Raw genomic sequence first — 26,293 nt, 5'->3', positions numbered from 1 at the left:
ACTGAACCAACTGAGGTCATCATCCGGGAGACAAAAAATCGCCCAGAGAAGGAGATGTACTTCTACCAAGGGAACAGTGGAATGTCACGACACGGAGAGGAGGAGCCTGAAGAATCGCTCCCCTGTTACCTAGAGTCTTCCAGAGTAAACAGGCCCATGACACAGGAAGATGACAGTCGTCCAAGCTCTGAACAGCTCATGGCAGACGACTCGTACAAAACCCTGAAGCTACTCAGCCAGCATTCTGTGGAATATAATGATGATGAATCATCAGAACTCAGAGGAGAGTCTTACAACTTTGCAGACAAAATGCTTCTCTCTGAGAAACCAGACTCGTCTCACTCTGACACTGAGGAGTATTTAAGGGACAGGTCTCGTTTTCAATCCCCAGATAGGAGTCGTTATCGTCAGGGAAGGTCTAGTGGATCAAGGCAAGAATATATTTTGAAGTCATCAAACACAAACAAATCAGGTCAAATTGCCAATGTAGACGATAACTTTGACAAACTAACACTGTTGCAGTATTCCTCAGAACCTGGTAGCCCAAAGCACTCTGTTTGGATGCGTGTCACTGATGACAGACAGAGCAAGAATAGAGAAAAGCTGATATATGAAGACAGAGTAGACAGAACTGTTAAGGAAGCAGAGGAAAAGCTTAGCGAAGTCTCTCAGTTTTTTCGTGATAAGACAGAGAAACTGAACGATGAGCTTTCTTCCCCTGAGAAGAAGTCCCGTAGGTCCGACTTTAGGGAAACGCGATCAGGGCCTAGCTCTACGCACAGCAGTCCTGAAAGATCAGCATACAGGAATGGGGGCAGTGGTGAAGAATATAGAGACCGTTTCAGAGACAGGTTTGGCTCCAATGATAGAAAATGTGCTAGTTTACCAAGCAGCCCAGAGAGGAGAGTGCTGCTACAATATAAGGATGACAATAGAAAACCAGGGGATGGCATCTCACAGGGCAATGTGGGTGATGCCTCTAAACCTTTTCAAATGTCATCCTCCAAAGTCAGTGCTGTTAGGCTACATTTTGAACAAGAGGCTCAAAAGCAAGATACGGGTCCACAATGGGGACACACGTCAAATCCCCCAGTAAGAAAACTCCTGGAAAGTAAGCTGCCTGTGTATCAAGTTTTTGCAGGCTCAAATATCCCCAAATCACCAGACAGTCCAGGATGTACAAGGAAGGTTCTAGAAAGTGAGGTAAGAGGATCTAGTGGACCAAGCCCCAGTGCTAATAGGTATATTTACTCATCTCCTAAACACGGCACAAACGGAAATGAACAGGAAGAAAAAAAGTCCTTCAAAACTTGGGAATGTCATGGAAATGGAAACTATCAACCACAAGTGTCAAAACTAGCCCACACTTTAGTTCAAGATGCGCATGGCAATGACCACAATTCACAAAGAGAACAGCAGGGTTTTAGAGATGGAATAGCCAGAAAAGAAGAGACAACCAAGAAAATAATTTACACAGAGCTTGTGGTCCGAGAAAACCCAAATAGTACCGGTAGTCTAAAAAAAAACTCGGAATCGCAAATTCCTGTTAGAATGCCATCTAGTTTCTCAGAAAATCATCAATCCACTTCATTAAAATTTGATACCTCTGTTAAACTGTGTGAAAGGCCAGGGTTACAAATACCTACTTTAGCTAGAAATAGGTTACACTGCGGCTCTGAATCCAGAAAATCTACAAACGGCTCATCGGTAGAAAAATCATCTGATTCTTTTGATAGTAGTCAGTCAACTGTAGTGTGTAATGGTATAGACAGTGATCAAGTAGAGTACTTGGAAAACATAACCCCTGTAGTTGTTACTGAGGGTTTCAAAGACATCAAACCTTTGCCAGTTTATGTTAGCATCCAAGTGGGAAAGAAATACGAAAAAGAAACAGCTGAGCAGCTGGGAACATACAAAAAGATAGTGAGTCACGAGAGCCGAACAGTGCATGAGACACGGGGAGCGCTTTACACCATTAAACAAAAACAGCCCCCATCTCCTCAAGGCAGCCCAGAGGATGACACTCTAGAGCAAGTTACTTTCATGGACAGCTCTGGCAAAAGTCCTGTTACTCCTGAGACACCAAGTTCTGAGGAGGTGAGCCTTGCCTCCAGAACGCCAGATTCTGTGATTGGATACATGCCCGGCATGCCCATTCCAATAGCAGAGGAGTCGGAAGAAGACGAAGGAAAGACCTTCATCTACAAGGAGTATCTGCCAAAGAAAACCAAGCCTGCCTCATCAGAACCCTCCAACCGAAATCAGGAAACACTGAAACGACCCAAAGAGAAAAGAGTCGCTTACATTGAGTTTCCCCCACCTCCGCCTTTAGAGGCAGAGCATTCTGACCCTGAGAAGAGGGGGTCTTGTGCCTCCTCAGAGGCTGAGACAGAGATGATGGAGGTGAACCTCCAAGAGGAGCATGATCGGCACCTCCTCGCAGAGCCCATCATCAGGGTTCAACCTCCCTCTCCAGTTCCACCTGGAGCAGACGACAGCGACTCTAGCGATGATGAGTCTGTCTTCCATCCCATTCCCAACAAAAAGTACACCTTCAAGATGAAGGAGAAGGAGGAAGGAGAGAAGCATCTAAAACCCCAAAAGCCGGAGAGGAGTGGAAACAACAAGGAGTCAGGCACTAATGGCATTGAAAAAGAAGAGGATGTAGACTTAGAGAAAAATGGCAACGACCAATCAATCACAGACTGCTCCATAGCCACAACTGCTGAGTTCTCTCATGACACAGATGCCACTGAAATAGACTCTCTCGATGGCTATGACCTTCAAGATGAGGATGATGGATTGAGTGAACAGGACCCTAAAACATCAAGCCTGTCCAATGACGGCAAGACATGTGATCGTTCCTTTAGTCAATCAAAGCTTGAAGTCATAGAGGAGGAGAAAACACCAAGTGAGGATGGAGGGGATAATGGGAAAGCAAACTCAGACGAAAACACCGGAGATGAAAAAGACTACACTCTTGAGGGAAGACATCCAGATAGACAGGGCGATAGACAAGACTTTGCAGATAACTATTTTCGTTGTCAACTCGAAGAGGAGTTAAACTCTACCTTCAAAACAGTCACCACGAAAGGCTTAGACTTTGACCCCTGGTCAAGCAAAGGGGAAGAAGGAGAAGGAGTTTTTGATGCCAAAGCGAGAGAAGAAGATCCCAAGCCTTTCGGTTTGTCTGTGGAGGACAAATCGCAAGCCACCACTCCAGACACTACCCCTGCTAGAACCCCGACTGACGAAAGCACACCGACTAGCGAGCCTAACCCTTTCCCCTTCCATGAGGGGAAGATGTTTGAGATGACGCGCAGTGGTGCAATTGACATGAGCAAGCGGGACTTTGTTGAAGAGAGGCTTCAATTTTTCCAGATTGGTGAGCATTCCTCTGATGGGAAATCAGGGGACAAGGGGAGAGGGGGCAAGAGTCCGGGGGTAGTTACCTCTCAGTCAAAAACAGGGGAGAGGGGTGAAGGGGTGAAGTTAGAGACTGCCACAGACAGCAGCACATCAGCAAAGTGCAGCCCTGCACAGACTGGCACTGACACTGGCTGTACCGATGCGCCTTCTGGTGACACAGTAGCCGAGACTACATCCTCATTCACGATTACGGCCTCTAAAGTTGACCCCAAATTACGCACCCCCATTAAGATGGGAATAGCCATTACAGTGAAAAAAGACTCGGGGGATCACACAGATTATAAGGCAGAGATGTCAGAAAGTCAGATGTCAGAATACATTAGCTTGGAAAACCAGTCAGTGGGGAGTCTGTTTAGCGGATACAGAGACCCAAAGCTGTCAGAAAGAAGAGATTATCCTGCAGAGAACTGCAATAACAACAATAACCTTGAGTCCTCTAGCGTCCAGGCTAACTATATACAATGTGGCAGTGTGGTGTTTAATTTGCAGTCGTCTTCTGAACCCACCCTTCAGAAAGCCAGTAGGATTGAAGCTTTGTTTTGTAGAGACTCTCTAGAGAGAGTAGAAGAAAACAGTGTTCAGGCTGAACAAAGACAAAGTGAAGCCATCAAGGAAGCTGAGGTGAAGCAGCAAAAGTCTAGGCTGCCTGTCAAAGCGCCAGGGTGGTCTTTTCATACACAAGGCACAGCAATAGGGAAGCAAAAACCCAAACAGGTTGTCAAGGCTGAGTTGAGGAGAAGAGCAGAGCCTGTCATTGCCAAAGTAGAGCCCAGGTCTAGAATCCCAATCAAAGATATTAAAAAGAGCAGCACACCCAGCTCCCCAATATCAGTGCAGGTAACAACTCAGTCTAGCAGGGAAAGAGTAGCTATACAGTTTCCCTCCAGGTTGCCCATCAAAGACAGGTCTCAGGTTAGCTCGTCAGGTGAGACGAGTAGGGAGAACGCCAGCGAGGTTTGTAAACGCACCATCGAGTACTTTAAGGGCATTAGCGGGGAGACGCTAAAGCTGGCCAACCGCCTATCAGACGAAGAGAAAAAGACACAGGGAGAACAGTCCGAGGAAGACAGCACCTCCAGGAGCACCTCTCTGTCGGACCCCTCTCAGCCCTCCCGCTCGTCGAGGTCTGGTAGAGGCTCGAGAGCTGAGGCCGGGGCCTTGTCCGTAAGGGCAAAGGTCGACAGGGCCTCCGGCAGTGAGAGGAGCAGGAGGAGTAGGCGGACTGGTGGGAAGGAGGGCAGTCAGGTTGCGGGGCCTCGGGCGCCCCCCGTCGCGGAGATCAAGCCTAGTTTGTAAAACTTTCACACTTGTTAAAACCTTAGTTGCATGAAGTCGTTGTGATTGATTGCCTGTGGCGTGTTTATTCTCTTCAAACAGTAGCTGTCATTCTGTCATCGTCATCTATGTACTGTGTACTGTACTTGTCCTTGTCAGATTCTCCTCCTCCCCTCAACCCCTTAGTTGTCAGATACCTCAGCATGCCAGAGTAGTGACTGGTGCACTGGCACAGCCAGTCTCCTGTTGACGGCTACTGAGTCTGTCTATCTGTCTGTCTGTGCAGGGTGGCTACTGAAAACAGCAGTTCTAGTTTATTCTATTTCATGGTCAAGTTGTGTCTCTGAGCTAATTAGCCTTAGCAAAAACAGAAAGGTTGTCCGCATGTGTACTGTGTAGTCCCATTTAAGAACTATGAATCCACCCTAGAGTTCCTACGAGTACATGACTCTTTTGACCCATTTTTACATTATTTTGTTTGTATGGTTCTTATGATAGTTACTGCCTGCTTAGAGGATACATATTCACAAACATTCACAGAGCACCTGTGTCCAAATAACCCACTGTAGTCCATCATATAGTGTCTATTCTGCCTTTTCTTGCCATTCAGGAAACTAGATCTGAAGTGCTGTCAGCCTAAACAAGCCATTGAATAATAAAATGCACATTTACAGTAAACCTGTTGATTCAATATTTATATATCAAACACAGAGGAGAGGCTGCAAAACACTCAGTCTGCTTTTATATCATTTGGAAAATACCACGCTTGGCCAGAAAAGGAAAGAGTCCTCTGTACTCTTATTTCAGTCAATAGAAAAGGTACTGAACCGTGTTGATTATTTAGATTATCTCTGCCCTTTAGGTCCTCAGAGTCCCTGTGAGCGAACAGACCTGCGGATGGCCATTGTGGCCGACCACCTGGGACTTAGCTGGACTGGTAAGGAAATAGTGCTCCCTGGTCTCAGTACCATCTGTCTTCATGGCTCTCTATTCTTCTGCTTTCCCCTCTCTCAAGAAAACAACAACGATATTATTGTGAGGAAACAGTGCCCTTTACAGAGTGATGCTCTTCTTACACTGCAGCTCTACATACTCATGCATGTGCAGAAATGGATGCCTTGAACTGATGCAGTGTTAATTTCGTCAACAAAAATATTGACTTAAAATATTTGTAAAACACATTTTTCGGTGGTATTTGATGAGACTATAATTGACTAAATAGACCCACAAAAAACTGAAAATTATTTTTCACTTCAGTTGACTTAAACGAGACGAGACAAAATTATCTCTGACTAAAATCTGACTTCTAAGTGGACTGGACAAGAGTTTTTGGAGAGATTGAGAGCTTTTCAGTAATAAGCACAATTAATATTAACAGCACAGATATGCAGCGCAAGTTCTGTTCAGCAGTGGGAAGGACGAGCCGCACCCGGTACATACAGCCTACATCATCTGCTGAGCTGAGGGGTAGCAAGCGATGAGTGTGGGCAGACAGACAGGCTTCGCCCCGGCTGTTCCACCTCCGATTATACACATCACGAGGGAGACTCTTTTGCTTCCTTGTAGCTAACCAGTCACAACCAGCCTTCTCAGCCTGGTCTCAGACTAAACGTAACATAGTAAATGTCAATCCGGGACACTCAAATTAGTATGATATGTTACGTTTGGTCAGGGTTGGGGAGTAACAGAAATGTTGACTGTCATCCGTTATGTTACCAGCAAAAATATTGTAGTCAGATTACAGATACTTTTGCAAACCTAGATGATTATTTTGAAGATTACTTTTAAATTCGGAAAGGATGTTTGCGGAAAAAAACTTTGACACTTCTCTGTTTTCTCAATGACATTCAAATCAACATTGAAAAAGGTGCAAGTTTAAGTTTGTTCCATCTGAGCGAGTCTGACAACAAGTCAGAGACCACTATGATGACACACCAAATAGGTTTGATGGATCGCGGGAAAATAACAAGAATAGGCTTTTGTAGACTACAGTCCAAGCTATGTCTTCCAATGGTGCGACTTCTGTCGGCATCCAAAGATTATCCAACTTGAATAAACCCTTGGAGGTAAGGATGACAGCAGTGGTGTAGTCTACGGCGATACAGATATCACTCATTGATATCTACATAGCACATTGATGTGAATCGCACTGCTGCTCTCTCATTTAGCTATTTGTGCCTTACGGAATGTGGTTGTTGTGGATGGCTGTTCACAAATCTAAATGTGTATTTGAACCCAATAATGGTTGAATTCAAAAAGTTTAAGCTGCCTACTGTATCAATCATTGTTTTTGAAACCAGTGGACAGCCAGTGAAAAATGTGCTCTTGCAAAACTGCATAGTGCAGATCCCAGCCTATGGAATAAAAGTGGGGATTTTATTGCTCAATCTAATTCATACAGATAATGTATGTAACTGCATCAGATGACCTGGCCTCCACAATCACCCAACCTCAACCCAATTGAGATGGTTTGGGATGAGTTGGACAGCAGAGTGAAGGAAAAGCAGCCAACAAGTGCTCAGCGTATGTGGGAAAAGCATTCCTCATGAAGCTGGTTGAGAGAATGCCAAGTGTTACATGTTTGTTTGGTCTTCATCCTCGTGCCTATACACGGCACGCCGTAATCTGGGATTAATTAAAAAAACTATTACGCATTCCTGCGTCTGTCTCCCGATCCTTCATACCAACGTGACAGAATAATCGACCATTAAGGGAGATGACGCTGCTACTGGTCCATCCGGCTCCGCCGCAACTTCGGCAGCCACAACCGGTCTGTCCGACCAACGCCACTGCTACTGGTCCGTCCGACGCAACTTTGACAGCGGCAACTGGCCCGTCCGACGACGACGCAACTTCGGCAGCTGCATCGGGTCCTGATCGACCTGCACTGCGTTCCTGTGATCGTCCTTGAAGCTGGTGTTGCGCGTAGGGGGGGGGGGGTACTGTCACAGATCCCTCCGGAACTTTCATTACACACACCTGTCCCCTATTCCCACTGATTAGTACTTGTATAAGTGTGCCCTTTGATTTCCATTGGGCTGGCGATCATTGTTACAATGTCCGTTGGTGCGTGTGAGTACATGTGCTGTGTGTTTTGGGCTTTCATGCCCTTGTGGATTGCGCAGATGATTACTGGTCTCCTCCCATGTGTTAATCATCGTGCGTGTGTGTTATTTATTCAAGGTACTCCTCGCTCTTTTTGTTTGGGTTTCAACCCTGTGTTTTTGTATAGTGTTTGGTCTTCGTCCCCGTTCCTTTACACGGCACGCCGTAATTTGGGTACAATAAAAACAACTATTACACATTCCTGCGTCTGTCTCCCGATCCTTCATGCCAACGTGACAGACCCCTTGACCTTTTCCACATTTTGGATAAAGTACTGAGTTAAGTGTCTGTATACTTATGTAAATGTGATATTTCAGTTTTTTATTTTGAATAAATTAGCAAAACTGTCTAAACTTTTATAATTTTTTTGCTAATTAAAAAAAAAAAAAATAGAAACAGAAATATTACGTTTACACAAGTATTCAGACCATTTACTCAGTACTTTGTTGAAGCACCTTTGGCAACGATTACAGCCTTGATGCATCTTGGGTATGACGGTACAAGCTTGGCACGCCTGTATTTGCTGAGTTTCTCCCATTCTTCTCTGCAGATCCTCTCAAGCTCTGTCAGGTTGGATGGGGAGCGTTGCTACACAGATATTTATAGGTCTCTCCAGAGTTGTTCAATCAAGTTTAAGTCCGGGCTCTGGCTGGGCCACTCAAGGACATTCAGAGACTTGTCCCGAAGCCACTCCTGCGTTGTCTTGGCTGTGTGCTTAGGGTCGTTGTCCTGTTGGAAGGTGAACCTTCGCCCCAGTCTGAGGTCCTGAGCACTCTCTCTCTGTACTTTGCTCCGTTCGTCTTTGCCTCAATCCTGACTAGTCTCCCAGTCCCTCCCCACAGAATGATTCTGCTACCACCATGCTTCACCGTATGGACGGTGCCAGGTTTCCTTTAGACGTGACGCTTAGCATTGAGGCCAAAGAGTTCAATATTGGTTTCATCAGACCAGAGAATCTTGTTTCTGATGGTCTGAGAGTCTTTAGGTGCCTTTTGGCAAACTCCAAGCTGACTGTCATGTACCTTTTACTGTAGAGTGGCTTCCGTCTGGCCACGCTACCATAAAGGCCTGATTGGTAGAGTGCTGCAGAGATGGTTGTCCTTCTGGAAGATTCTCTCATCTTCACAGAGGAACTTTAAAGCTCTGTCAGAGTGACCATCGGGTTCTTGGTCACCTCTCTGACCAAGGCTCTTCTCCCCCGATTGCTCAGTTTGGCTGGGTAGCCAGCTCTAGGAAGAGTCTTGGTGGTTCCAAACTTCTTCCATTTAACAATGATGGCGGCCACTGTGTTCTTGGGGACTTTCAATGCTGCAGAAATCTTTTGTTACCCTTCCCCAGATCTGTGCCTCGACACAATCCTGTCTCGGAGCTCCAAGGACAATTCCTTCGACTTCATGGGTTGGTTTTTGCTCTGACATGCACTGTCAACTGTGGGACCTTTATATAGACAGGTGTGTACCTTTCCAAATCATGTCCAATCAATTGAATTTACCACAGGTGGACTCCAAGTTGTAGATACATCTCAAGGATGATCAATGGAAACAGGATGCACCTGTGCTCAATTTTGAGTCTCATAGAAAAGGGTCTGAATACTTATGTAAATAAGTATTTCTGTTTATAATGTTTTCGCTTTGTCATTATGGGGTATTGTGTGTAGATTTCTGTGGATTACAAAAAAAACGTTATCCATTTTAGAATAAGGCTAAATGGTAACAAAATGTGGGAAAAGCCAAGGGGTCTGAATACTTTCCGAAGGCACTGTATATATATCCATTGATTCTTGAAGAATATAACTTATAAATGCATCATGAGCTTAGTTCAACTGTCACACTCCATGAAAATATAAGCTTGTTTTTCTCCAATGTTTGTAAACATTGTAAATGTAGCCTAATAACATGGTTAAAACATACATTTTGATATCATGGATGGTCAGTCCTTGCATTCATAGCTCTGTCTATTAATCTGAGGGTGGTTACATTTCTCCAGGCCCATCGCTCAGCTTTTTACCAAAACACAGGCGGGGCGACCGTTTTGTTATTGTTTCATCTGTGGATTTGCCTTTTAAACAATTGCATATTATCAAGATATCAAAGTGTCACCAACAAGAAAGGTAAACAGTAGGCCTATAGCAAATGCAGCATATGGCATTCATTTTTCACATGTAGATAGCACTTTTCAGTCGCGCTCAAAGCATGCCATTCCATGAGCGCAGCATTTCTTTTTCAACTCAAATCAATGACCCCAATCAGTCCTCCATGACAACAAAATCAGAAACAGTAGGGCTGGCTAAATCCTTAGTTTTGGGGTTATTTGGCTAATCTCTACTTCCATATTTCAAAGTCCTATTCTTGAAGATCAAAGGGTATAATATTTATTGGAATTACTGGAATTCTGATAGACTTTGGTTTTTAATGTAAAGATATAATTTAATCGTATTAATATATGTAGTAGAAAGCGATGGGTTAGAAGAAGCCTACATATCCAACCCATAAAGTACAATTTAACATCCATATATGGCCAGCTATGTCAACTTTAACATTGATTTATCCTGCAATAGATGTGGTTCAATTGGTAACATACATTTGTGTCTTCTTCTAATGCCTTTTAAGGGGAAAATAATCTAAAAGTAACTGAATATAATCAGATTACTTTACTGAGTTAGGGTAATCCAAAAGTTACCCAAACTTTGGACAGGTAACTAGCAACTGTAACAGATTACATTTAGAAAGTAAGCTACCCAACCATGCGTTTGGTATGGTTACATAAGACAGATGGTTACTTATGGGTGGTTGGTCAGGGTGGGTGGGCGTATAACGCAAACATCTAGTAACCCAGAGGTTGTGAGTTTGAATCTCATCAGGGACAATTTTAGCTAATTAGCAACTTTTCTATGACTTACTACTTTTTATCTACTTTGCAACTACTTAGCATGTTAGCAAACCCTTCCACTAACCCTTTAACCAAACTCCTAAACTTAACCTTAACCATAACCCCTAGCCTATCTAACGTTAGCCACCTAGCTAGACTTCGTAAAATACCATACGTTTCGCAAATTCGTAACATAGTACGTTTTGCAAATTAGTAAAATATTGCACGTGTTGTAAATTCGTAACATATAATACAAATTGTAATTCGTAACATGTCATACGAACTTGGTGATGTACATCCACAAATTAATACATCCCATATACGAAATGTAACATATCATACTAAATGGAGTGTCCCGGATTTACATACAGAATAATACGAGATGCTCTGAGACCAGTTTGGCCTTCTAGTTAGCTACCCTTTGCCTGGTTAAGAAACACAAGCTGCTTTCCCGAAATTAAAAACAATAGCAGCATTGAGTTGTTTATAAAAAAAAGTAGGCTGTCTTTGAATTTGTAGTCTCGCTCAACCCTCCCACTGGGATGGCAGGTAGCCTAGTGGTTTAACTGTTGGGCCAGTAACCGAAAGGTTGCTGGATTGAATCCCCGAACTGACAAGGAAAAACTATTTTGTTCTGCCCCTGAACAAGGTAGTTAACCCACTGTTCCCTGGTAGGCTGTCACTGTAAATAAGAATTTGTTCTTAACTGACTTGCCTAGTTAAATAAAGGTAAAAAAAAATTTTTTAATCCCACAGTCCCCACTGCATTTCATAGCCAAGATCTGTAGCCAAGTCTCCCTCTTTTCCTCAGTGAAAATGGCTTGATTCAAGCCATTACCTCTCAAAAGATTAGACCCATAATACTGGCGCTAATTTATTTTCTTTCTATTGTGCATTGGCGGGCAGCATTTTACATTCATAAAGCATATCGCAGGCTGTTCTAAAACTAGGTTACTTGCATACCGGACCGTTTACCATTTGTTTAGGCTACACCTTGTTCAGTCATGTTACCTCATTAAAAACCTGGCGCGTGTTCAGAAGCACACAACATTTTGAAAAGTTCAGATAGAAATATACTATGTAGAACAAACATGCCTCTGACATGTTGAATAAGGAATAATGTCGGCTCTAATCGTGGAATTTCTAACTGCAACGTTCGAGAACGTTTTGCAACTGAACGTGGCCCTGGTAACATTACCAGTAGCCTATATGCAAAGTAACATTTGGTAAATCTCATCAGGGACAAGGGACATCAAAAGAAAGGAAAAGGGACATCAAACTATTTATTGACAACATTCCTCTTGCCAATACGCTACATCTGACTGGGTGAATAACTTCATTTTGAGTTAATGTGGACCTAGTGACTCAGACTTGAGCACTTGGTCCAGGAATCGAGCACTGGGACTTGGACTCGAGCACAGGGGACTTGGGACTTGATTCAGGCTCGACTACATCACTGTGCGAAACCGTCATTAGCTCTCATTCAAAGTCATTAGCCCTCGTTCAACTTTTGGACATCAATGAGGCTGCGACGTCTGTGGAACGTTGATAACAATGGCAATGATGCGACCGAGTAACAGAGGTGCAACCCATACAGTGGCTTGCAAAAGTATTCACCCCCCTTGGCATTTTTCTATTTTGTTGCCTTACAACCTGGAATTAAAATTGATTTTTGATTTTTTTGTATCATTTGATTTACACAACATGCCTACCACTCTGAAGATGCAAAATATTTTTTTATTGTGAAACAAACAAGACAAAAAAACAGAACTTGAGCGTGCATAACTATTCACCCACCCATAGTCAATACTTTGTAGAGACACCTTTTGCAGCAATTACAGCTGCAAGTCTCTTGGGGTATGTCTCTATAAGCTTGGCACATCTAGCCACTGGGATTTTTGCCCATTCTTCAAGGCAAAACTGCTCCAGCTCCATCAAGTTAGATGGGTTCCGCTGGTGTACAGCAATCTTTAAGTCATACCACAGATTCTCAATTGGATTGATGTCTGGGCTTTGACTAGGCCATTCCAAGACATTAAAATGTTTCCCCTTAAACCGCTCAAGACTTGCTTTAGCAGTATGTTTAGGGTCATTGTCCTGTTGGAAGGTGAACCTCCGTCCCAGTCTCAAATCTCTGGAAGACTGAAACAGGTTTCCCTCAAGAATTTCCCTGTATTTAGCGCCATCCATCATTCCTTCAAGTCTTACCAGCTTCCCAGTCCCTGCCAATTAAAAACATCCCCACAGCGTGATGCTGCCACCACCATGCTTCACTGTGGAGATGGTATTCTCGGGGTGATGAGAGATGTTGGGTTTGCGCCAGACTGTCACGTTCGTCATATGAATCGGACCAAGGTGCAGCGTGGTATGCGTACATTCTTCTTTATAAAGAAAGAACACTGAACAAACTAACAAAATGAACGAAATGTGAAGCTATATGAAATAGTGCAGAGAGGCAACTAAACATAGAATAAGAACCCACAAACACCAAAGGGAAAATGGCTACCTAAATATGATCCACAATCAGAGACAACGATAAACAGCTGCCTCTGATTGGGAACCATATCAGGCCACTCTAGACATACAAATCACCTAGACCTACAAAAACCCTAGACATACAAAAAAACCTAGACAATACAAAAACTAACGTACCCACCCTAGTCACACCCTGACCTAACCAAAATATAAAGAAAACAGATATCTCAGGTCAGGGTGTGACACAGACATAGCGTTTTCCTTGATGACCAAAAAGCTAAATGTTAGTCTCATCTGACCAGAGTACCTTCTTCCATATGTTTGGGGAGTCTCCCACATGCCTTTTGGTGAACACCAAACATGTTTGCTTATTTTTTTCTTTAAGCAATGGCTTTTTTCTGGCCATTCTTCCGTAACGCCCAGCTCTGTGGAGTGTGCGGCTTAAAGTGGTCCTATGGACAGATACTCCAATCTCCGCTGTGGAGCTTTGCAGCTCCTTCAGGGTTATCTTTAGTCTCTTTGTTGCCTTTCTGATTAATACCCTCCTTGCCTGGTCCATGAGTTTTGGTGGGCGGCCCTCTCTTGGCAGGTTTGTTGTGTTGCAATATTCTTACAATTTTTTTATAATGGATTTAATGATGCTCTGTGGGATGTTCAAAGTTTGAGATATTTTTTATAATCCAACCCTGATCTGTACTTCTCCACAACTTTTTCCCTGACCTGTTTGGAGAGCTCCTTGGTCTTCATGGTGCCGCTTGCTTCGTGGTGCCCCTTGCTTAGTGGTTTTGCAGACTCTGGGGCATTTCAGAACAGGTGTATATATACTGAGATCATGTGACAGATCATGTGACACTTAGATTGCACACAGGTGGACTTTATTTAACTAATTATGTGACTTCTGAAGGTAATTGGTTTCACCAGATCTTATTTAGGGGCTTCGTAGCAAAGGTGGTGAATACATATGCACGCACCACCTTTCCGTTTTTATATTTTTTTTATCAAGTAATTTTTTCCATTTCACTTCACCAATTTGGACTATTTTGTGTATGTCCATTACATGAAATCCAATTTAAATTACAGGTTGTAATGCTTTGCCAAAACTTTGCGGCACCATCTGGTGATTGTGTTTCTCTTTCTCTCCCTCTCTGCATTTGTATGTGTGTGTTTGTTTTGTATGTGATTTGCAGTGTCTATGTGGGCTGAATTTATATGGCCAGATCATTAGTATATGTTGTTATATGTGTTTGTCATATTTCTGCTTTTGGGAAGAGAATAGGATGTTATGCAGAAAAACATGTTGGTAGTACAAGGCTATGTACACTGAGTATACCAAACATTAGGGTCAGCCATAGTGGTATGGTGCACCTGGAGCAAAGTAGGCTTAAGTGCCTTGCTCAAGAGCAGGTGTTCTTAATGTTTTGTATACTCAAGTGTATGTTTGTGCACATGTCAGTGTGTATGTTTACTATAGGTTAATGATGCAATACAAATGTGATGTGACTAAAATGAAAGGGCATTTAGATGACTAAAATGTCCTACTGTTTTCGTCATTTAGACAGTAACTAAATAATTATTACAATGACAAAAAAATATTTCCTGCAGTCAAATGACCAAATCGCCCTCTAGTGGCCTCATGGGTGGAATGTTTATTTTTAAAAATGTACTTTAAAAAATATATATATATATTTTTCTTAATTTCATCATTCATAAACATTATTTTTTAAACGCAGAAAATCCCGTTTCTATGTCAATGCTTTTTTATATATATATTTCAGTCTTTGATGTATATAAAGTGTAATATTGGGATGCAAACAAAAAATATAATACATTTCAACTATATCTGACATGGTACAGGTAGGTGTCTTCTTTTTTAAAGTCCTTAACCATGTGTGTGAGTTGTATACTTTTGTTTCAAAGTAGATTTGTTTAAGACTACCAAGAAACACTCTGTGTTACCCTGATTTAGCCCACTGCAGTAAAAGGTTAATGATATTTGAGTCAAAATGACTAAGACTAGACTAAATCCTAAAACTGAACTGTTGTGATGTAATGTATTTTTGGATGCGTTTGCAGAGCTGGCTCGGGAAATGAACTTTTCTGTCGACGAGATCAACCACATCCGAGTGGAGAACCCCAACTCCTTGACAGCGCAGAGCTTCATGCTGCTAAAGAAATGGGTCAGCCGGGACGGTAAAAACGCAACGAGTGAGTGTCTCTCCTTCTCCCAAATGTATTTCTACCCACTATGGCTTTCTCTTCTATCACATCTCACTATTACACTTGTATGATTATGTACTACAGAGTACCTCGCTACTGTATTTTTCCATGTCCATAAAAAAGGCCTCACTACCTCTCTCATCCCTCTCTCCTTCTGAACTCCTTGTCTTTCCCTCTCTTCGTGTCTGTGAATATTTCATACTGAATGACATTGAAAGGACTTATGTAGAAGCAGAATGGCTTCTATGTTTGTTAAGATTCCTAATGCAGCTGTCATTCAGCTTAATATGAAGTCACATATTATGTTCATGCTCCTACTAAGGACATCATGTTTAGTACAGGAAAATACAACTTGGCCCAGTCTCCTTGTAGAAGAGAAGAATACGGCAACCCTTTTTTCACCTTGATACACTGCAGTGTGATTGTAAACTATTTACCTTGCAAGAGTTATGACAATGACAACATCTGGGTTAAGGAACAGTGCATATTGTTCAGACAACTGTCATATTGTACAACAGTGTCTTGTCTTTGTTTGACTGACTTCCTGGTTGTCTGTTTTTCTTACAGCGGATGCCTTAACTGCAGTGCTGACCAAAGTCAATCGGATGGATATTGTGACTTTACTGGAGGGGCCGATATTTGACTATGGTAACATTTCAGGCACGAGAAGTTTTGCCGATGATAACGCTGTTTACCTGGATCAGGCTGATGGTAAAGTTTAGCTCCATCTAGCTGACCTCTTACCTCTCCTGCTACCTCTTTTGTTTTTGCCTTACAACTGTAGCAAAAATAAGAACAAATTGCCTGGCTATACTATTGAATGCAGTTTGCCTATGGAGACTACAGTACCCTATCTTAGATAGGCTGATGTCTGACCCTTCGTTTTCTGCTTTTATTTGTCAGTTTCGGTCTAACCATTTTCTGACACTCAAATGAGTGTGAGGAAATGTTAGCATGCAGAGTGCCATGGGTTCACTTTTAACTTAGTCAATTCAGGAAATGTATTTTAATTCACTTTCTGAAATAACTGGGCTCCTATTAAATTGACACCAACCAACCCTGATGATGAGAATAGCATGTTAAGCCCAAAGATTTTCTAGAGAGGTCTTGATTGACATGACCTTTTATATTATTTAAGCCCTCTAAAAATCAAATTGCATTTGTGCTCCAAGGGTTTTGTAAGATGAATTGATGACAAACACTAAAACTATCCATAATGCTAACCAGTTGCATGCTGTAACACACTGCTTTTACCTGATTACCTTGTACCTTCAACAGGACACTACTGTATAAACCCCTTTGTTCCCTAATGCATGGAGTAGCCATAGACTCAACAGACAGTCTGTTGTACTTTGTTCATCTATAGCTCTAGATCTGTCTAGTTCTCTAATCTACCTCCAGTTCCTCTGAGCCCTCTCCGGATAGAATGACAGAGCTTCGTCCTCTGTGAAACCAGACTACCTTCTTCCTCTTACGCGCTCGTCCATCTCCACAGCCCAATCTCCAGGGCAGCTTATAACAGCTCCTAACGGCTTATTAAGAGTATTGTGCTGTCATCTCTGCACTTCCCCATTCCCTTCCCTCCCACCTAATCAAAATCATCTCTCTGTACTCTCATTCATCATTGTCTTGTCTTGTTAATACGTTTTTGTATTTTGTTAGCTTTTTTTGTGTGTCTTTGTTTCTCTTTTATCGTCGTGTGTCCTCACCAGTAGCATGCTTTGTTGTTCATGAGAGCGCCTCCATCTCTGCAATTCCAGTGTCTCCCTCGATTAAGAATCATTCCCTAAACCCTGATTCATTCTTGGTCTTGCAGACCTCCACACCTCTCTCCCTTACTTTGCCCACACCGCTGATCCCTAAGTTATGAATCCTCTGTCTCACTCATGGACCTCACACCTTTACCCTCATCTCCACCACCCAATCCAGCTCCCTCTCCTCTTCCATGTCTCCTTCTCATCCCCCAGTCACCAAGTCTTCAGCCCACTGGGGACCCCAGTCAACCCACACACCTGTCCTCTACTCCCATGCCCCAGCTCTCTCCCTCATCCCTTCCAAGTATCTCCCTCAATGCTCAGTTTTCGAGTCCTCAGGCTCAACCCACTGGGGAACCCAGTCAACCCACACCCATCTCCTCTACTCCCATACCCCAGCTGACTCCTTCATCTCCTCCTCAGTCACCAAGTCTTAAACCCACAGGAGATGCCAAAGTCCTCTCTTCTTCTCCCACCCCCCAGCTGTCTCCCTATGTGACCCTATGCCAGTCCCACAGTCTGGAATCCTTAGAAACCCCATTTCCCACTTTGTCCCACCCTGTCTCCCCCATCTCCTTTGCTGTCCTCACCCTAATATCACCTGCAGGGTCTCACTGCCCTAGTCCTGGCCCTTCCTCCCCTCTCATCCGTTCCCTGCCCCCCTGTCCTGTGTGTCAATATCCCTGTGTCCCCCGTACCTTCTCCTTTTGCACCTCCCTCTTGGGTTCGCATCGACCCCTCTACCCTAGAAATCTTCATCTAAGCCCCCTCCTATCCTCTTTCATCTTTTCTGTGAGAGCATGACTAAACACCCACTCAACTGTTAACTAATAAAACCCACTCATCACACATATGGACATTTCTACCATTCCTTACTTATTTCTGTTTTGTTTTCTTATCCCATCTCAATGGCTGCATATGAACCCATCCCTTTAAAGAACAAAACTATCTTGTCATAAAACTGTTAAAAGCTGTGACGGACATAAGTATTTATTGTTTTTGTCAGTGTAAGTATAATTTGTTTTATACCATTTTTACGTTGGGTTTCTCAAGTGAAACAAAAGTGCTGCATATTGTGCTGATGATTCATGACACCAGTGTCCCCTCTGAGGGTCACCATAATTAGTGGGTGTTTTGTTGCATGCTCTATAGTCAGTCTCTGTTCCATTGTCCATGTCACTCAGTCCATGTGGTGTGTGGTTTATGTGGGATTCCTTGTGTCATGTGCGTCCATGTGAGTATATCATCTCCCAACAGATTATCACTGCATCCTAGCGGAGCTGCAGTCCCCAGCCCAACTGCACTCTGACCCTTCCTTCACAGAGCTCTACTCTGAACCCCCTACCCTCACCATTGACCCCGAAGCTACCCCTGTCCAGCTCAACCCAGACCCTCCTATCTTCATCCCCACCAAGTCTGAGTCCTGGGCCGACCACATGGAGCCTAGTGTGCAGCCTGACTCCTCCACTAGGAGCCCTTCTAGACCCTATGAGCTGTCCCTGTACATTCCCACCCTTGACTTAGATCCCACCGCTGCCACCAACACAGGAATGGCTAAAGTTGACCAGGTGCTGATAGTGGAAGAAGAGAAAAAGGAAGTGGACATAATCCTCCAACAGATGTCATTCGCTTCCCCTGAACAGTGTGAAGTAGAAAAAGAGGTCAAAGAGCAAGTCTCCTTCTTATCATCTTTCTCCTCCCCATCATCACCTTGGCAAGCACAGCAGGACAGCAGACAGGCAGGGGCTGAGGAGGTCGTGAAGGGAGATGGTGAGGAAGTGGTGGAGGCAGGTGAGATGGCGGAAGAAGGGGATAAAGTGGTAGAAGAGGGGGGAAAGGAAAGAGAGAATGGGGCTGAGGTGGCGGAAGAGGGGGCTAAGGTGTTGAAAGAGGGGGATAATAAGATGGTGTTGGAGGGGGGTAAGGAGCCAGAGAATGGGGCTGAGGCGTTGGGGGAGCAGGGAATGTCTGGTTCCACTGAGGAAAAGGATGGAGATGAAAATGAGATGACAGAAGACAAGTTGAAGTCGCTGTTGGAGGATATTCATTTGGAGGAAGGCTCAGAGGAAGAGGAGGGTGAGGAGATGACGGAGGCCAAGGTTCAGGAGATTCTCAGTCAGGTGAAGCAGGCAGAAAAAGACATGTGTTCACTTCCAGGTTGGCACAGTGAGACATTCAGCGTCAACGTGGAGCCGCCCACACCCGGCCGCAGTGTGAGCTCAGACCTGCTAGACCGCCAGGAAAATAGGTACACAAAAATATATATATTCCATCACTGCTATGGATTAAGGATAAATACACTTTCATGTAAATCTACAACTGGGATTCAATATCTTCGCCTCAGTCTTTGTCTTTTTACATAATCTGCTTTCATCACAAACTATTTGATCAATACATTTGATAACAACCCCATCCTATTCTCAATATTGAGCTTTATCTTAGTCAATGTTCTCTGAATTGTAATCCTTAAACATTAATCCGAGTTTCAATCTAAGTCTCAACCTTACTCTTTCTCCCAATCTCTCCCCACAGCCAGGAGAACTCCAGTGACTCCGTCACCTCTTCCTCTAGAGGGGAGCCAGGGAGGTCCAGGCACAATGGCGATCACACGGAGCTACCACCTCATGACGGGTCACTTCCTGTATCGCAGGACTCAGCCAACAGAAGAGCTGGACATGGGACGGAAGAAGGCGTACTTGTGTCTGAGAAGAAAGTCCAGGTAATTGCAATGACTATGCAAGATAATGTACTGTAAATGTTTTTGTACAATGTGTGTCTACTACAGTGAATACGGCTCATCGGGTACATCACTGTTGTTTCTTTTTCACAGCGACATGAACTGGATGTCCATTCTTTTAAATCAACTGGTTGACTGTAAATTTAACTTGACCCTTATTTCCAGATGTGCCATTGTTCATTGTTGCTGATGTCAGAAGAACCTTGGGATTGTGTGACGCTAACAAATTCTCTCTCGCCTGCTTTTTTTGTGTTTTCTATATCTCCTTCTCACTGTCTGTAATGTTGCTTTAACTGCACTCTTCAGCAGCGTTTTAGTGAGTCTGGCACTGATGAGGAACAAACCGTCACCACCAGGGTGTTTCGGCGCCGGGTCATTCTTAAGGTACCCTGCTGAGACTGGGTGAAGGTTTGGTTTAGGTTTGGCTATAGATGGTTAAACTAGCTTTGCCTCTGGTGTGCAGTGGACTGGTGTGGCTTAACTGACAGCTATCAGTGGGAGAAAAAGGAAACTTCAGAATGTTTGTTTGAAGTGTGTGTGTGTGTGTGTGTGTGTGTGTGTGTGTGTGTGTGTGTGTGTGTGTGTGTGTGTGTGTGTGTGTGTGTGTGTGTGTGTGTGTGTGTGTGTGTGTGTGTGTGTGTGTGTGTGTGTGTGTGTGTGTGTGTCCTGGCCTGGTAACCTGCTTTCATGTTTTCAATCAAGGATCATTTTGTGTCTCACTGTTGCCTCTGTGATGCCATTTAAAGGGACATGCCACATTCATTTTGTTATCTTTTCAATCAACAACTCTTGGGGAATTCTAAAATATTCTGTCTCTAGAGGTTTGCTTGCAGTTTGATGGTGCTGTTGCTGCAGAGTGTGTTAGTAGTTTGCTGTTACACTGGCTGAAGTGAATGTGGACCAGTTCTGATTGTAGTCCTAACCATGAGCACTTACAGGGAGAACAGGCAAAGAATATTCCGGGTGAATCAGTGACAGAAGAACAGTTTACCGATGAAGACGGTAACATCATCACTAGAAAAGTAACTATCTGCCACTGCCCTCGTCCTAAAAATACACCTCTGAATTATCATACCCACCTTCTCAAAGCATCCTCGAAACTCTCCTCCCAAAAAATCCTAAACCCTATCCACTTGTGTTTGTGTGTGTATCCCGGCCATACCCTCTCCATCTTGACCATGATCATTATCTCCTCCACTTTTCCCAGGTCATCAGAAAAGTCATCAGGCGGGTGTCCATGCCTGACGACCAGGGCGGGGACAGGGGGAGGTGGGACCGAGGAGACCTCTGGCCTTGCCCTTTCTCACTGGAGGAGGAGCTAGAGGTTGGCATGACAACAAAATAGGCCGCATAGGTTGCCCCAAGGGGGTTCTGGGGTTCTGAGCTTGAACAGAAAACGGGTGGGGACCTTAACTCAGGATGCGGTCGTGGGATTCGACGTTCAAGTTCTGCCGTTATGTTACCAGTGTGTGTGTTTCTGTGTCTCTGTTTGAGTGTCTGCCTGTCTGTGTGTGTGTGTGTGTATCTGTGTCTCTGTTTGAGTGTCTGCCTGTCTGTGTGTGTATGTGTATCTGTGTCTATTTGAGTGTCTGCCTGTCTGTGTGTGTATGTGTATCTGTGTCTATTTGAGTGTCTGCCTGTCTGTGTGTCTCTGTGTGTCTGTGTCTATTTGAGTGTCTGCCTGGCTGTGTGTGTATGTGTGTCTGTGTCTATTTGAGTGTCTGCCTGTCTGTGTGTCTCTGTGTGCGTGCATGAGAGCTCAATGACTAGGATGCTGAATATGTTTCAGCTATTGTTTGTGGCCCACATTGAATTTGAAAACTGATTGTTCTGTAATGAACCAGGTGCGCTCTGCCCTGACACATCTCGTTTGTTTGTGGTAATACAACTCCTCTGGGCTATAATTATTTCTCCGGGAATTTAAACACTCACTATGTCTTTAGAATGTTGTGTGATTTCACTTCACGGTATCTTGCTATCTGCGTATGTGTGTGATGCTAACATTTGCCTCTGTGGACTGGTTTACTGCTTTCAGGTTGATGGTTTCAGGTTGCTAATATTAAATCATCTCACATGTTGCTTATCTCTGGTCTAGCTGCACTCGGGTTGCGGTTTTCAGGTTGCAGTGTTGGGTTACTGCTTGCCAGGATGCCTCTCAGGATGTGGGGTTTTGAAATTGGCCTCATCTCACTTGTATGTGTGTGCATTTGTGTGTTGCAGCAAGGAGATGGAGCTAAAAGCAGGAGGAAGGAGGAGAGGTTGGGAGAAAAGAAGCTTCACTCGTAGGGCTAGCTGTGCTCCACCAGGTACTTTACCAAATAGTGCTTTACCCCACCACTTCTCTCATAAACTCATTCATTTCTATCCCCTGTCACTGTTCAGTGGTGTGCACAATATTTTCTGTTCCATTCCATATACATGTTTAAACCTGGTGCAGCTCTGCTCCATTTCACTATACTGTACTTGTTCTCTTCTGCAATGTTGTCCACGGTACTCTCCTGCCCTGATGATTCACGTATTTCATTCTACTCCAAACAGACCTTTATGTTTCAAACTGAAAGCCTGACTCTTGTCTGTTTTGATTCTGGTTACATCAGCTGTGTGGTTGGGTGACTAGTCACAAAGGGAAAATGGATAATGCTCAAAACACACCTCAGCATATATTGTCACACAGACACTCTCTGTCTAACGCTCTCTTTATCCACTAAATCCCCCCAAAGGCCAGCTCATAGACAGTACTATCGTGTGGGAATTGCATCAAAGAGAGGTCGCTATCTGAGTGGTTACTGTTAATCCCTGAAAGGTGTTGTTAGCTATATGCATCGGTGAAATATTCAGTTTAAGCAAACCTGAATAAAAAAGAATAGTGGCACTCTCATGATCTCTGGCTCAGCTGGTGGTTTCCATGACAACCAGGGTGACCATGACAACCCGTGGCCCAACAGACTTCTTGATGCTCTCTAGCGTCATCGAGGGAATGACTGCTCCAGTAAATGGTAGCTAGCAAAATGGAACATAAAATTCAGATGCTATGATGTAGTGGTAATACATCTATCAAGTAATCCGAATTAGTAATAACTAAGGGACTCAACTCAACAGCTGCCTAAAATAATAATTTTTCTTGTTTTTCAGGTGTGCAGGAATTATTCTCATCGGTTTCCACGGCAGAAAGTTACAAACAACTAGAAAACTAAAGGAAAATAGGAAATTTCAGCCAATACTTCCAACGTGTGGTTTTCAAGCGTGAAGAACTTGACCCGTCTGATTTTAGCATGAGCATGAAAAACTCACTCCCTGTCAATTGAGGGATCTGGAAGGTTCTCACCATGGAATCTGAATTCTAATTGTACAGCTCTCACTTCCTGTGGTCTATGGACCAGAAGAATTATGCTTCCTGTTTGTGACTCGTAACGTGCCATTGGTGTCATGAGAGCTTTTGAGGATCATTGTGGTGACACAGAAAAAGGACTCCATTACAGAAAAACTACAAGTGGTCGTGAGTAAAACCATTGGTGTCGTGAGAGCTTTTGAGGATCATTGTGGTGAGACCGAAAAAAGACTCCATTACAGAAAAACCACAGGTGCAACTGAACATACACTTCCCTGTGACCAAAGATGGCACAAAAGCTCAGTTCTAGTAGTAGGAGAAAGAAACTCAACAAAATGACACAAAAACAAGAGGATCACTTCTGATCCACCTCCAACACTCGCCTTATATTTTTTTCTTGGACCCATAAATGTCAGGTTGTAAATTGCTGGGGGTTTTGTTTTCCTTTTTAAACCTGAAAATAACAATACTTTTTTCTGTATAGAAATTACAATCTGTACAATTCTAAAATGATGAGTTACAAGATGATAATGCAGAGGAGAGAACTTTACAAGTGCTTTCAACATGATTATCAAAATGGTTCCACTTTTTTGGAAGATTTGAGTGAACTTCACATGTTGTTGTATAATTAATTATTATAGCAGGTATAACATTTGTATAGGAAAAAAGCTGGTTTGATTTTAACAGAGGAAATTTCCAGAAAATCTTCTGCAAATTTCAGTGATTCCCAAAATGGGGATGTATCTAATTCTGCAAAAGCAGTCTTTCAGAGTACTCATATTTTCATGCATGCCTTTCACATTATTTTAAGTAAAATTTGTACAAGTTTGCAAACACTGTATTAAAATTAGAATTAAAACCCTTTATCTGTGTACAAATATAGCCCTAACATTTGTCACCAGTTTTATATTTGAAATGAGAGAAAAAATAAAAACCATAAAAGTGTTTTTTTTTGTCTCGGACGAGGAACAGTATGAAGAAAGTTTGTTCTATAGCTTCTTGAGGATTACCGTTTGTCTATGTACAACTGAAGGGCGGTTTCTGCAGGGTTTATCATAAACGCTACGAGAAAGGAGTAATCTGAATGTATATGCTAGAAGACTGGCTCGCTGTAAAATTATAAATGTATTGTGTGTATTGGCTATAAGGTGTAGAGGTCGCTGTACGCTGTAAGACTGTTAGTAATCATTTTAGCAGTGTGTCAATTGGTTTTATAAAGGCTGCTGTGGTTTTAAAGAAGAGGGTTTGGGGTTTTTGTGAAGTATTTCCTTAAGTTTAATCTACTCACATAGAGACACACAAGACATTCTTTGATTGTAACTCTTAATAGCATATGTATGACAAAAACACTGGATGGTCAAAACGATTATTTAAGCATAAAATAAATTGTGTTAAACTCTGAAATTGTGTGATCTTTTTAGGCTTTAGAATCTATGCAGTGTCTAACTAGCATTGTTTTGATAGCTCATTGGCGATTACTTTGCATTAGATCTTCTCTTTGTATTGGTTAGACTAGAGGCCCATGTAGTTCAAGTGTGGTGTTATTCTGGTGTGAAGGCTCAGACTTAGTGTGATGATGTTTATGCTGTGGACATGACAACCATGTAAAGGACTTCATTTCTTTTGACAAGTGAAGCAATTTAGGGTATTGTATCATATATCCTATCTTACATGTCAATCAGGGGGTAGAGGGTAATTTGATATGGTTGAACTATCAATTTTGTCAATTTTGTTTGATATCTGTTTTCAACTGAGCAAATTTTTCGATGTACAATTCTTACTAACAGAGTGAAGCCATTGAAATGTAACTATTCTAGCACTTTGGTTATTCAAAGTCTTCTTTTAGAGGCTATAGAAGCAATGACGCCACCACAATGTTTCAAGCGTCTTAAAAAATGTAATTTAAAAACAAAATAAATAAAAAAGCATTGGTTTTGAAATATTTTGTTTTTGTTTTATCTTTGTGTTTATGTGATGTCGAATCTCTTATGTTTGTAAGAAATTCCAATGGGTTGTGAAATGTTTAGGCTAAGGAATAAAAGAGGTTGGTAGATATACAGTGGGGCAAAAAAGTATTTAGTCAGCCACCAATTGTGTAAGTTCTCCCACTTAAAAAGATGAGAGAGGCCTGTAATTTTCATCACTTCAACTATGACAGACAAAATGAGAAAAAAAAATCCAGAAAATCACATTGTAGGATTTTTAATGAATTTATTTGCAAATTATGGTGGAAAATAAGTATTTGGTCAATAACAAAAGTTTCTCAATACTTTGTTATATACCCTTTGTTGGCAATGACAGAGGTCAAATGTTTTCTGTAAGTCTTCACAAGGTTTTCACACACTGTTGCTGGTATTTTGGCCCATTCCTCCATGCAGATCTCCTCTAGAGCAGTGATGTTTTGGGGCTGTTGCTGGGCAACACGGACTTTCAACTCCCTCCAAAGATTTTCTATGTGGTTGAGATCTGGAGACTGGCTAGGCCACTCCAGGACCTTGAAATGCTTTTTACGAAGCCACTCCTTCGTTGCCCGGGCGGTGTGTTTGGGATCATTGTCATGCTGAAAGACCCAGCCACGTTTCATCTTCAATGCCCTTGCTGATGGAAGGAGGTTTTCACTCAAAATCTCACGATACATGGCCCCATTCATTCTTTCCTTTACACGGATCAGTCGTCCTGGTCCCTTTGCAGAAAAACCTGCCCCAAAGCATGATGTTTCCACCCCCATGCTTCACAGTAGGTATGGTGTTCTTTGGATGCAACTCAGCATTCTTGTCGAGTTGAGTTTTTACCAAAAAGTTCTATTTTGGTTTCATCTGACCATATGACATTCTCCCAATCTTCTTCTGGATCATCCAAATGCTCTCTAGCAAACTTCAGACGGGCCTGGACATGTACTGGCTTAAGCAGGGGGACACGTCTGGCACTGCAGGATTTGAGTCCCTGGCGGCGTAGTGTGTTACTGATGGTAGGCTTTGTTACTTTGGTCCCAGCTCTCTGCAGGTCATTCACTAGGTCCCCCCGTGTGGATCTTGCGTGGAGCCCCAGATCGAGGGAGATTATCAGTGGTCTTGTATGTCTTCCATTTCCTAATAATTGCTCCCA

At 43.0% G+C, this 26,293-nt stretch overlaps 1 protein-coding gene across 1 annotated transcript in view; it reads left to right on the top strand.

The window, feature by feature from the left end:
- Positions 1-25,128, top strand: part of LOC120046589 (ankyrin-3-like) — a 144,415-nt gene extending 119,287 nt beyond the window's left edge. Inside the window, exons 38-47 of the mRNA XM_038991954.1 lie at positions 5,567-5,641; positions 15,226-15,357; positions 15,937-16,080; positions 18,381-18,914; positions 19,281-19,371; positions 19,656-19,842; positions 20,799-20,882; positions 21,068-21,184; positions 22,081-22,166; positions 22,993-25,128. Of these exons, the coding sequence (XP_038847882.1) occupies positions 5,567-5,641; positions 15,226-15,357; positions 15,937-16,080; positions 18,381-18,914; positions 19,281-19,371; positions 19,656-19,842; positions 20,799-20,882; positions 21,068-21,184; positions 22,081-22,146 (1,430 nt within the window). The 3' untranslated portion in view covers positions 22,147-22,166; positions 22,993-25,128. The remainder of the gene's footprint in view (positions 1-5,566; positions 5,642-15,225; positions 15,358-15,936; positions 16,081-18,380; positions 18,915-19,280; positions 19,372-19,655; positions 19,843-20,798; positions 20,883-21,067; positions 21,185-22,080; positions 22,167-22,992) is intronic.
- Positions 25,129-26,293: the final 1,165 nt, after the last annotated feature.

The sequence above is a fragment of the Salvelinus namaycush genome, chromosome 4 (assembly GCF_016432855.1).
Source record: "Salvelinus namaycush isolate Seneca chromosome 4, SaNama_1.0, whole genome shotgun sequence".
NCBI classification, from domain to species: domain Eukaryota; kingdom Metazoa; phylum Chordata; class Actinopteri; order Salmoniformes; family Salmonidae; genus Salvelinus; species Salvelinus namaycush.
This window is presented reverse-complemented; position numbering and strand designations above follow the sequence as displayed.